The sequence below is a fragment of the Thalassophryne amazonica genome, chromosome 19, assembly GCF_902500255.1.
Source record: "Thalassophryne amazonica chromosome 19, fThaAma1.1, whole genome shotgun sequence".
NCBI lineage: Eukaryota > Metazoa > Chordata > Actinopteri > Batrachoidiformes > Batrachoididae > Thalassophryne > Thalassophryne amazonica.
In genome coordinates, this window is record NC_047121.1 from 41,206,704 (window position 1) to 41,219,695 (window position 12,992).

A 12,992-nucleotide genomic window follows, 5' to 3' on the forward strand; every position below is an offset into this window, starting at 1 on the left:
GTTATAATAATAAAATGGTTACAACCTGCGTATCTTAGGCTTTAGCATCAGCGCACTTAGATGTTGATACTTACTTTAATTGGGTTTGTATGTTGGAGAGTCTTGTGTGTCTGTATGATATACTACGTTCAAAAATAAACATCTGTAGAAATGACAAGCTGCGCTTCCATCCATGAACTGCATATAAATGCAGTCCATATAACTGGGGGAAGCAGCAATGAGCTACAAAGCATCCACCGTAACAGCTAACCACTCTCTTCCTCCTAGGAAACATCAGGATGGACTATGTTTGGAATGTCACCAGCCAGAGACCGTACAGCATGTCTTCTTGTATTGTGATAAATATTCCAGAAAAAGGAAAGAGTTTCTTTTGGAATTTAGAAGGATAGTCTTGAAAGAAGTGTCTGTGGGAAGTATTTTAGATATAGGGTCAAGTGGGAAGGGGGAAGTGTTGGTTATTAAATACCTGAAAGACACTTGTCTCAAGAGGATTTAGTACAGCTATAATGGACTAATACAGAAGGTGGCAGCAATGCAACACTAAGGATGCCGGCTGCCGTTAATTGCCATAGAAGAAAAACGCTGATCTGTTTCTGGCTAGCATTAGCTGGCTCGGTTTGTGTGTGAGAGAGACGGAAATCTTTCATTTATAAGGCAGATAAATCAAAATAGTGGATTTTAACCAAAAACATCCATATTAGCTGTAAAGGAAAATTCAATGCGACGACAGGGTGAGCGACCAAATGTCGATGATGTTAGACGCTTTAACTAGCAGAGCTAATGCTACTTTAGCTTTGTTTTAGCGATTGCTTGACTGCTAACTTGATTCAATTACTAAAATAAAATTTTAAAAAAGATTTAACTTCAGGGTCGTAGTAAATACTGTTACAGGTGTTTTTGTATAAGCTTGTGTATGGTTAAATCTTAATTTTTTACCCGTGAAAGTAACGTAATGTTTTTTCTTACTGTGGGTGCAGTGGTTTTATTTAAAAAAGGGCGAAAAGCATGAGTTCAAGTCCTGGTTATTAGTTTTTCTTTTCCTGCCTTGTAAATTGCTTTTGGGTGCCAAATACACGAGGTTATTGTTAGGAGGCCGTAGGCCTAGGTTTGTTATGGATCAAAATCCAGGTTTTGGGTTTCAGTTTGCCCAGTTGAAGTCCCAGCATACCTCTAGCAGGCTGGCCAGTGGAAGAAACAGTAGACCTCAGTATCATATGTTTTCAGTCCATGCTATTTTTGTAGTGGCAGCCAAATCTCTAGATTGGAAGTTGCCTATTTAATAGGAAAGGGTTTTGTTCTCCTGATCCCCACCAGTAGCTATTGCAAATTATTACTTTCGTGAAAATAACATTTGCTAAAATGAACACACGTTTGATATTCAAGCTGATACTGAAGTTGTTTAATACAAAATCTGCACATCCATCATCAGTGCCTCACCCTGGAGTTTAATCTTTTTAATCACTACTGACCGTAGCTGTATTTTCAGTGTTTGTAAGGAAAAAAGTTCTGTTTTGTTCCTTTAGATTATTGCTGCAACTTAGGTTAACAGCCCTGATTGTTCTTTTGTTGTTGTTTTTGCTTTGTCTAAAATGCCAAAAATGTTTACATTCTTCTTAACTTGTCAAAATCCACAATATTGTCACAGGATTTCGTACTATATCTGACCAGTGATCAAGTATGAGCTATTCAATTCTTAATGTAAAATGCTTGAGACATGACTGAAATATTGAAATTAACTTGCTAAAAGTATTCTTTTTCCTTGAATTTATTTTCAACTTCATTTCCAGATCCATGGCAAAGTGGCTGAAGGACTACCTAAACTTTGGCAGCAGGCGTGACCCTCCACAGCCCCCAAGACCAGATTACAGTGAGAGTGAAATTTTGAGGGCGTACAGGGTGCAAAAGGAGCTTGATTTTGAGGATCCCTACCAGTGCTTTGATAAGGAGCACCAGAATGGTGGTTACAGCTCCTGTAATGCAACAGTGAATCTTCCTTCTTTCCATTCATTTGGTTCAGTGCTGCCTAATGGTGTGGAGGTAAGACATAATATTTTGACAGTCGCATGTATAACTATTTCTTCTGTGTGCAAGGTACCATGTGTAACAAATACACTCATGGATGTCATTTTCTGAGACATATTTCACATGGGCATTATTGGAAATATTTTATTGAGAAGAATCAACAAACATTGAGGTAACATTTGCCTGTTTTACATTCCAGGTGAATCAACAAACATTGAGGTAACATTTGCCTGTTTTACATTCCAGGTGAAAGTTGTGTCTCCCAAACACAGACTAATCAAAGTGGATTCTCAAGAGTTTGGTTGCTGTAAGAGTCCACTGAGTCCTGTGATGGTTCAGGAGGAACCGGTAAGCACCACTTTCATGTCTTTGCATCTGTTTTTCTTTTAAATTTCAGTGTTATCTTGCTTAGTTGCCTTCAGAAGTGCACAATCAAAGTTATAGTCCCAATTTCTCCATTTGATGTAGCTCCACCATGTTGCCCAGTTTATATAAGCAAATGTTTTTTGTTTCTGTTTCATCCCAAGGTGGTTCCCTCTGCCCCAGTAGTGGCAGACACTAGCACAGACTACTCTGACCCATTCGATGCACGTCCAAACCCAAGAGCAATCTGGGAGTCGAAATCTGCACGAACAGATTGTTGCAGCTACATGGAGCCATTTGAAGCTCAGCGGGTTATCTCAGGTTCATTAGGGTGATCTTATTCCTTTGATGGGTTAAATATTGTAAAAGAATTACAAACAGTTCCACTGTGGCTTAAATTATATGTGTGTGTGTGTGTGCGCAGTAGGTTCACTAATATGTACTGTTATGTCAGCCTTTCAGTTTTTAAAGTGGTGATCAAATTTTCCTCGAAATTTGTTGGCTGTGTACTGTTTATTACTTTGATTGGTCTTTTTACTATATGTACTTACTGTACAGAACTTCAGCATAGCGTGATTGCTAAGAGGTCTGAGAGTGGAGATGATGGTCAGTTATATGATAACCCATATGAGGAGAGGGCTCGTCTTCACTACCAAGTGACACAGCCATCACAACAGCAACCCCAAAGAGTTGACTGCAGTCTTGTCCAGGGTGACACCAGGGAAAGTAGGTTGCCTCAGGATGATGAGAGGCCAGCTGATGAATACGATCAGCCCTGGGAGTGGAAAAGGGACAACATATCCAAAGCTCTAGCTGGTGAGCTAGAGTTTAAATATATACTTTACTCATGGGCAAGTGTGTTAGATTTAGAATATTTTTATTTTGTTTATTGTAAACTTTTCTCCATCTGTGTGCTCACAGTTCAGTTTGAAGGGGCTGAATGGGAGCACTCACGAGGCCCAACAGAACAGAGCCGGCTTGCTATGTCAGGCTCTATGTCAACCTCTGCAGACTCGACTACACTCCGTTTGGTTGGTGAGAGCCCTCTTGTCTTGGGAGAAAGAGTGGATCCATCTGTGCCACTGGAGAGACAAGTGTAAGTTCACATATGTGTTGAAGGTGGGGGTCTGCCTGTGTTGAACTCATCCCAAAAAAATCTGAACATAAATATGTCCAGCAATATGTATATAGTATGCAGAATATCATGATATTTTGCATGTTTACACATTTTTGTGAATATGCTCAGTAACTATACACTTGACACTTGCACCATAATTAGCTGACCGGATGCTGGGGCTGTTTGATGTCGATATTTGCTTATTAATGGTAAACTTCTTTTCTAGATAGATTTTATTGTCATTACAACAAGTGCAACGAAGTTGAACGTAATAATGGAACACATCAGAATTAAAATAACCATACGTATACATTTGATTGTTTATGTACGCTAAACCTTAAGACAGTCCGTTATCCGAATTGAGGCAGTGTGAGTGTGGGGTGACCGCAGCAGTATCCCACGCAGCCACGAGCTCGGGGGGAGTGGTGGGGTGGAGGCAAGGGGGTGAGTGATGCGGGGTGGGCGTGCATCATGTGTGCAGATAGAATGAGTTTGTATCAGTTTCTGTCAGTGTGTGCATAATGTCTGGAGTTGCCTTAACAACGTCAGACTGTAGGGGAGGGCAGAAAGATAAGAGGGGCAGCTGAATGGTTCACCAAGGCCGTAGAGATTCTTCTGGAGGAAACCAGCGGGGCGTTCTGACCTTCGGAGGCTGATAAGCCTGCCGTGTTTAGGGTTAAGCAGAGAAACACCATTTACAGCTCCTCCAACCGACCAAGTCCAATTTATGAGTATTCCCTGGTCTCCGACATCTTCCTTTGCAAGGCGTACATTTGCTGAGAGATGTTTTCCAACTTACGTCTGAGTTCAAGTGTTAAAGCAATCTGAGACTGTACTGCATTGAGGGGTGCAGTCTCACCTGTACAGGTGAGGGTTCATGGTTCTGGTAGCAGCTGTCTTGCCAATTCTCCAGTAGGTAAGGGCAGCACATAAACCAATAAGCACCAGCCCTCCAACAATAAAACCAAATGTAAATAAGTCTTCGATGTCCTCCACAGAGAGTGGTACCAAGCACGCAGCGCACCACTTCTCCCAAGCGTCGAGAACATAGCCCGCAGGGTAGGTTCCAACTGGGCATGCAGGGTCCCATAGTCCTGATTTCCTTGTTGAAAAAATGGTGTCAATAGTGTTCAGAGACCAGCTGATCAATTCCATGGTTAATCCAAATATAGTTTGAAGAATTCAGTCCGGTGAATTCTTCTGTCTCTACCAGTCAGTATTCCAGATATTTTGTAAGTGGCTTTTCAATGTTGGTTGTAGTCTCACTCTGAGAAGAAGCCGCAGTCTTTATTTGCATGAAATGTATCTCATAAATTGAAGTGAAACATTGTGTTATGTTCCTCTCTGGTCATATGCAGATGGTATCATGGAGCGCTGAGCCGCTCTGATGCAGAGAACCTCCTGACTCTGTGCAAGGAAAGTTCCTACCTGGTGAGGAACAGCCAGACCTGCCAGAATGACTACTCCCTCTCTCTCAGGTTGGTTCTCTTGCTCACAGTCGGGCCGTTTTTAGAACAGTGACGGCTAACTTTGGTACTGAAATTGAAATGTGGTCTTGAAAGGCAAAACCTGGCTGAAAAAGAAAGCATTGGCGTTGATACAGATTTCTAGGAAAAAAAATTGTATTGGCATTAGAAAAATAGAATTGGGATAGAAAAAATACAAGACTATAAAAACATTAACTGTTGAAATATATATTTAATTCTGTTTTGAAAATTATCGTCAAAAAGAAATTTTTTTTTTTTATTCTGATGATCTTTACAGTCAATCCATCGATTTTTTTCTGTTCCCGCTTACTCCAATTAAAGGTCACGGGTGTGTGTGTGTGGGGGGTGTAGAGTCTATCCCAGCAGTCATAGGGTGAGAGGTGGGGTACACCCTGGACATGGCGCCAGTCTGTCACGTACAGTTACGACCAATTTAAAGTTTCCACTTCACCTTACCTGATTGTCTTTGGATGTGGGAGGAAGCCAGAGCACCGAGAGGGAACCCACGCAAACATGGGGAGAACGTGCAAACTCCACAGAGAAAGGCCACAGGTGGGAAGAGATCTCATGACCTTCTTGCTATGAGGCAACAGTGCTAACCACTAAGCCACGGTGCTGATGCAATCATAATCTTTGCAATTTTTTTTTTTTTTTGTTCTAAATGTAATTCTTTTTATACTTCAGTAATCCAAATAAGAATACTCCACATGCCTCAATTAGATATGTTCATCATCAAAGGAGGCAGTACCTCTGATTATGACCTTATTCGGGTTAAAGTAATCAGAAAATGCTGTTTACATGGCAGTGTCTATCAGATTATTGCTATCTGTGTAAACGTAGCTATTGACTGCAACAGATTTTCATCCCAGTGTTAACATTCATCCATCCATCAATTTTTTTAAACCTACGTATTCCACTTAAGGGTTAACACAGTCCTTATATTTATAGTTGTTAATGTCCAATTAATTATGGCCTCTGGAAATATAATTCCTAAAGGGTTAATGTGATTGTTCATCTCCTTGAATTAAAGCTGAAAGTCTACCCTTCATCATATGCGGAATGTTTCATTAAATATCACAATATCAACATTGATTTGATCCAATCCACTTTATTTATATAGCACATTTAACAACAAAGACATACAATAGAATCATGATAGATAAAACCCCAATAGTCAAGAAATAAATTAAAAATAAGAAAATGATCAATAAAAATAATTAAAATGTGCAAGATAAATAAATAAATACATACAGCATACAAAAGATAAAACCAATAAAATCTACCAAAATAAAAACAAAACCAATAAAACAGGACCACACAACTCACGCAGTGTTAAAAACCAGAGAATAAAAGTGGGTCTTCAGATGAAACTTAAAACACTCCACTGTGGGGGCTGTTTGGACATGGAGGGGCAGAGCGTTCCAAAGTCTGGGCCCAGCCACAAAGAAAGCCCTGTCCCCCCTGATTTTAAGTCTCGTCTTGGGTACCACGAACTGGAAATGGCCCTCAGACCTCAGAGCACGTGCCAGAGAGTAAATTTGTAGGAGGTCAGTGATGTTTTGAGGGTCCTTTCCATTCATAGCTTTAAAGACTAACAATAAAATCTTAAAATCAATTCTAAAATTAATAGGAAGCCAGCGCAAAGATGCAAGAATTGGGGTTATGTGCTCACGCTTCCAGGCCCCTGTTAAGTCGCGCTGCAGCGTTCTGGACTAACTGCAAACAGGAACGAGAGAATTTGATAGACATTGGACGGACATGAAGGATCAGATATGCAGAAGTTTGTGCCAAGCGTGGCTGTAAGAAGTAGAAGGAAGTGTGTACTGAATAATGGTGCAAACTAGCTGTACCAGCTTCGTCTGATAAGGCAGACGAATTATCAGAAACATCTGTTCACAGAACAACACGTGTGTTGTGGCTGCTGTCAGCAACATAGGAACTGCTGTTCTTCAAACCACCTGTAATGTTTCATTAGCTGTCATTCTGCAGCATCTTCACTGTATTTGTATGCAATATTTTTTTTGTTTAAAGCATATTTGAAGATGTATGAAAAGTGCATGTTACTGTAGGCTGGAAAGCAAGGAAAGGGTTTTGTTAGCTACATTGATAATGTTGCTCATTGTTTAGTCATCTGCCAGGTGCAAGAGGTTTGTGGGTGTTTGTTGTGTATGTTGCTACAGGCTGTTGTCAGTATCGGTTAGGGAGAGAACAGTACTGTATTTTCCAGAGTATAAGTCGCACCTGCTTTTTTTTGTTAGGTCTCTTGAAGAGGAAATAATTTTTTTAACTTAGTGTTTTTTAACATTTAATTATATCCTCCTTGACTATGTGATTGCTTTTAATGTTGTAATCAGGACAGAGTAATTACTAAAATATGAATTTGACTATACTCATGATTGTAAATACTTTGGAATTATGCACAATAGGGGCGTAGTTTGTTCTACCTGTGCAACTGTCTCATTGACTGAACTTTGACTTCATGGACATGTTTAATGATTAATTCATTTAATGTTAAAATATGAAAGGAGACAGCTTTTTCAAATAATAAAATACTTGCTCTTTAAAGAGCCTTTGTTTTATTTAATAAGTGTAGCAGCAGGTGTTTGTTTTCAGAAACAACAGGTGAGCTGGACTCTCAGGACACTTAACCAGATCGCGGTCTTCTCTGCAGCTTTGACCACTTGGTGGAGTTTTTGGAGACACTTTCCTCACATTTTGAAGAACAGAGATGTATTCTTCTCTCTGGACTTTAGGTTTTGGTGTTCAGCTCCATCACTGGAAGTTTTTGAAGTGCATCTGTATTCACAAGGTTCTTTGCACAGCAGATGTTGAAATGTTCCTCATGTGGGACAAGTGAAGAAATATATTTCTTAAAATATAAAGAAATACAAAACAGTGCTGTGCCATTTTCTTTAAGGTCTGATTGCTCGATAGTTTAAATAAATATTTGACAGATATTTGAAGTTGAGACTGTTCTTGTAGTCAGAGTAACAATGAAAAAAAAAAACTCGTAGATTTATTTGGTAAAAATAAACATGAATCGAACAATTTACAAATATAAAATGTTGAGTCGGCTCGACTGAGTGATTGATATTGTATACTTTTGCTCTTATTGGCTAAGCTAACGTTAGCCAATAAGACTTCAGTGGTGCACTAATGTCATATTTTATTTTCAGATTACCTCAGACAAATTTGCAGAAGCTCTATTGCTCAAACTGGGTGTGTGTATATTACTAAAAGTGAAGCATTTCAGATGGTGTGTCTGCTCGATCACCCCGGCTGCTGTGACACTTTCTGGGCTGCTTCGGCTACTCACGGCCTCACTGATGAACAGTTGCTACAAAAAAAGCTCCTCCCAGCAGGTTGTCAGTCACTCAGTCTTCTGCTTTTTGCTGCTAATCTTGCGGTTATGACTCGCAGACTGAGTGCTTTGCTTTTTATTTATTTTTTTGGCGGGGGGGGGAACACACAGCTCTTCACAAACATGGCGACTGCGACTTGTTCGGCCTCCACAACACAGAGTGACGTAGAAAGCTCTGTCCATTTTCCACATCCGCTTGCAACATTCCCAGCATGCTGCAGGTGGAGTCTGACAGGCCCTTTAAGCTGCACACTTGTATGCTGGATAGAACCCGACCTAATCCCAGTCTGCTCTCTTTCAGATCCCTGTCAAGAGTTCCAGTCTTCTTCAGTAAATAATCTGAATCAAATCAAACCAGTTTTAATCTTTCTCTCTGTCTCGCTCAGGAGTTGCAAAGGCTTCATGCACATGAAGTTTACTCAGTCTTCAGATGGGCGTTATGTTCTTGGGGAGAACAGCCCTCCTTTCTCCACCATCCCTGAAGTCATCCACTACTATACCACACACAAGCTGCCAATCCGAGGAGCTGAGCACATGTCCCTGTTGTATCCCGTCATAGTGCAAACCCTCTGATGCTGACAAATATGTCGGTGCTACTGAATACAGTATATGCTCAGTATTTACAGTGTTATAGCCCTTTTTCACTGGACATCTGCTCCAACATCATTCTACCTGCACATGGCACAACAGAGTGCCATTTTATTTTATTTTAACCTCACTGGCAGCTCAATAATAGAGCTTGGTGCCTCAAGAACTTGAACCTGTGAACATGTATTGTCACTGAATTGTTTTTTATATAGAATTGGCTCTTGAAAAATCAGTAATCCTTCATATTTGTAGCTGCAGACCTTTAGTATTAAAAAAAAAAATGATCTAAGTAGACACCACAGGGAAAGTATAACGAGTCTGTGTCTTGACAGTTGAATATGCAGAAGCTTGCATGCAGATTTGTGTGTTTGTAGAACAGTCAGCAGCAATGACTTAAGAGACACAACACTGAGGATTATAGTGGTGTTATCTTTTGGTTTAAATTCGGACTAATCATTGAGGTGGTCAGTAAAGGATAAGTCCACTTTTTTTACACCGTCCATATATATGACAAATATTGTTAGCATCAAGCCTCTGAATGCTCTGCATACCTTTTAATTGTATGAGAGTAATCCAATTTTCAAAAAAAAAAATGAAAGAAAATACATAGGTGTTAATTGACCCCACAGCAGTAAAGGTCTCAGTTGCATAAAATGTCTAATCTTTAAATTGTGTAATTAATATTTGTACGTTTTATGATTACAACCCCAATTCCAATGAAGATGGGACATTGTGTATGTAAGTAAAAACAGAATACAATGGTTTGCAAATCCTCTTCAACCTATATTCAATTGAATACACCACAAAGACAAGATATTTAATGTTCAAACTTATAAACTTGATTTGTTTTTGTGCAAATATTTGCTCATTTTGAAATGGATGCCTGCAGCATGTCTCAAAAAAGCTGGGACAGTGGTATGTTTAACACTGTTACATCACCTTTCCTTCTAACAATACTCGGTGTTTGGGAACTGAGGACACTAACTGTTAAAGCTTTGTAGATGGAATTCTTTCCCATTCTTGCTTGATGTATGACTTCAGTTGTTCAACAGTTCGGGGTCACCGTTGTCGTATTTTGCGCTTCATAATGCGCTACACATTTTCAATGGGCGACAGGTCTGGACTGCAGGCAGGTCAGTCTAGTACCTGTTCTCTTTTACTATGAAGCCACGCTGTTGTAACACATGCAAAATGTGGTTTGGCATTGTCTTGCTGAAATAAGCAGGGACGTCCCTGAAAAAGACATTGCTTGGATGGCAACATGTGTTGCTCCAAAACCTGGATGTACCTTTCAGCATTGATGGTGCCATCACAGATGTGTAAGTTGCTCATGTCATGGACACTAACACACCCCATACCATCACAGATGCTGGCTTTTGAACTTTGTACTGGTAACAGTCTGGATGGTCATTTTCCTCTTTTGTCCATGATTTTGAAAAACAATTTGAAATGTGGACTCATCAGACCACAGCACACTTTTCCACTTTGCATCTGTCCATTTCAAATGAGCTCAGGCACAGAGAAGGCGGCGGCGTTTCTGGATGTTGATGTATGGCTTTCACGTCGCATGGTAGAGTTTTAACTTGCACTTTTAGATGTAGCGATGAACTGTGTTAACTGACAGTGGTTTTCTGAAGTGTTCCTGAGCCCACGCGGTAAGATCCTTTACACAATGATGTTGGTTTTTAATGCAGTGCCGCCTCAGGGATCGAAGGTCACGGGCATGCAATGTTGGTTTTTGGCCTTGCTGCTGATGTGTAGAAAGTTCTCCAGATTCTCTGAATCTTCTGATTATATTATGGACTGTAGATGATGGAATCCCTAAATTCCTTGCAACTGAACATTGAGAAACATCGTTCTAAAACTGTTGGGCTATTTTTTTTGTTCACAAAGCGGTGATTATCGCCCCATCTTTGTTTGTGAACGGATGAGTCTTTTGGTGATTCTCCTTTTATACCCAATCATGACACTCACCTGTTTCCAATTAACCTGTTCACCTGTGGAACGTTCCAAACAGGTTGCATTCATCAACGTTTCCAATATTTTGTTGCCCCGTCCCAGCTTTTTTGAAACGTGTTGCAGGCATCCATTTCAAACTGAGCAAATATTGGCACAAAACAAAGTTGATCAGTTTGAACATTACATATCTTGTCTTTGTGGTGTATTCAATTGAATATAGGTTGAAGAGGATTTGCAAATCATTGCATTCTGTTTTTTATTTACATTTTACACAATGTCCTAACTTCATTGGGATTGGGGTTGTATTTGCAGTATGTATTTACAGTAATATTAAATTACCCTCTGGGGTCCATGGGGTCCTTAGCGTGTCCAAATCATTTTACCAGACCATTCATTTTCTTTTTAAGGTACTTGCATAAAAATGTTCAGATAATTGTAGCTTTCTCTGTGTGAGGACTATATATTTAACTAGAACACGTGTAAAAGACATAATTTACCTCTAAAGCTGAGCATATTCTTTTTTTGCTTTTTTTTAAGAAATTCTTCAGATCGTTGGTGAAAATACACCACTTATTTATGTGGACAAACTGTTTTTCTGTTAGAGGTTGATTCATTAAAGTCTAAGTCATAAAAGTAGTGTAATACATGAAAAAGATCTTGATCGGTGTATAATAAATGTAAAACAAATTTAAATATGGGCCTTGCAGCACACCAGGGAACTAGTACTTTGCGAAAGAACATATTTGTAAAGTAAAATGACTTACCAGTGTCAGCTGGATGGCTTCAATTTTCAAATCCATCATTATATGAATAAATGCATCAGTGACAGAAAGACTGGCTTCTGCATCATAATTACTCGTAGGTCCCTTCAGCTGCTCCTTGTGTTCACTCTGGTTTGACCACAGCAATTCAGAGGTGGATCTACATATTGATTTTACACAAACTGGACACTGGATGCCCTTCTTGACGCAACGTTATATGACATGGAGAATAGGCAAGGGTGGGTTTGAACCAGAACCTTTTGCACTGGAAACAAGCATGCTCAACTGCTTGGGTACCTCCGCTACCTAAAATAGTCATAATTACTATGCTGAAAAGACAAAAAAAAAAAAAAGCAGCAATAACTTATGAATATTTTGGTATTCGGATGCTTTATGCTATTTATTAAGAGTATAGTAAATTGTAAACTAAACAGGTTCTGTAGCCCATCAGGTCAGTGCTTATCCTTTGAAATTAGCTTGAAGGGGATGAGAGTTCGTGATTCCCCTGAATGGGACCCCAAGGCTGGTACCCATTTACAAGCTGCGTGGACTGAGATGCTGTAGAACAATATGAACTAGGGTTGCTTAAAAAAGTGAACTTATCCTTTAACCTGTCAGTGAAGTCCCTTCAAACATTATGGGATGTAATTATAAATGGCAGTGCTGTCTAAGTGTTAGTGACTGACAACATCCAAATACTGAATTTTATATTTTCTCTCTGGGTTTATGTGCATTTTTGATGGCCTCTGAATGTCACAGTCACATGATGCTGTACAGCTTTGAGTCGGACCGTGTTCTCCTCAGTCTGTTACCTGCAAACTAATGCCATAAGTTCACGCTACAGGCACATGCAGTACTAGTATAAAGAGAATGACTCCAGTATTATATTGAAAGCTTGTGGTTTTGTTGTCCTGACTAAAGAACCTTTGGTAGATTATTTACTGTGCTGTTTAAGATTTAAAATGTTTAAAAAAAAAAAATAAAGGTGTTACCTGTTTCTAAATTGTGCATATGGTTTGTGCATTTTTAATGAATTTTAGTAATTTTGAAGTTGTATTTTGTTACATATTGTGGGATGTATGACACATTTCATAACATTTTTGTATTTTTATTGATAGTTTTTTTTTTTTTGTTGTTGTTTTGTTTTGGGGGGTGGGGTTGGGGGTTTAGTCCTTTGGTCCAAAGCTCCCAAAAGTACTAATGCCATCAAGATTCACACGTGCACCAGTTTTTTTTTTGTTTTGTTTTGTTTTTGTCACAAAAATATCAAAGAAATTTTTTTAAAATTGGTGGGGGCATTACTTGGGGAGGTCTGTCTGGAAGCTTTGACCTAT

The 12,992-nt window shown here is 39.4% G+C and overlaps 1 protein-coding gene across 1 annotated transcript; it reads left to right on the forward strand.

Annotated features, from left to right (window-relative positions):
- The first annotated feature begins 579 nt into the window (after positions 1 to 579).
- LOC117532303 (SH2 domain-containing adapter protein F-like) lies at positions 580 to 9,519 on the forward strand. Its single transcript, XM_034195620.1, has 8 exons — positions 580 to 731; positions 1,788 to 2,037; positions 2,269 to 2,370; positions 2,550 to 2,706; positions 2,944 to 3,201; positions 3,307 to 3,481; positions 4,861 to 4,980; positions 8,737 to 9,519. The coding sequence occupies exons 2-8, from the start codon at positions 1,792 to 1,794 to the stop codon at positions 8,921 to 8,923; spliced, it is 1,245 nt and encodes a 414-aa protein (XP_034051511.1). The 5' UTR covers positions 580 to 731; positions 1,788 to 1,791; the 3' UTR covers positions 8,924 to 9,519.
- Positions 9,520 to 12,992: the final 3,473 nt, after the last annotated feature.

Coding starts and splice junctions, on each gene's coding strand:
- LOC117532303 (XM_034195620.1), top strand. CDS start 1,792: ATGGCAAAGTGGCTGAAGGACTACCTAAACTTTGGCAGCAGGCGTGAC. Junction 2,707..2,943: donor AGCTCAGCGGGTTATCTCAG/GTTCATTAGGGT, acceptor CTTACTGTACAG/AACTTCAGCATAGCGTGATT. Junction 3,482..4,860: donor GTGCCACTGGAGAGACAAGT/GTAAGTTCACAT, acceptor GGTCATATGCAG/ATGGTATCATGGAGCGCTGA.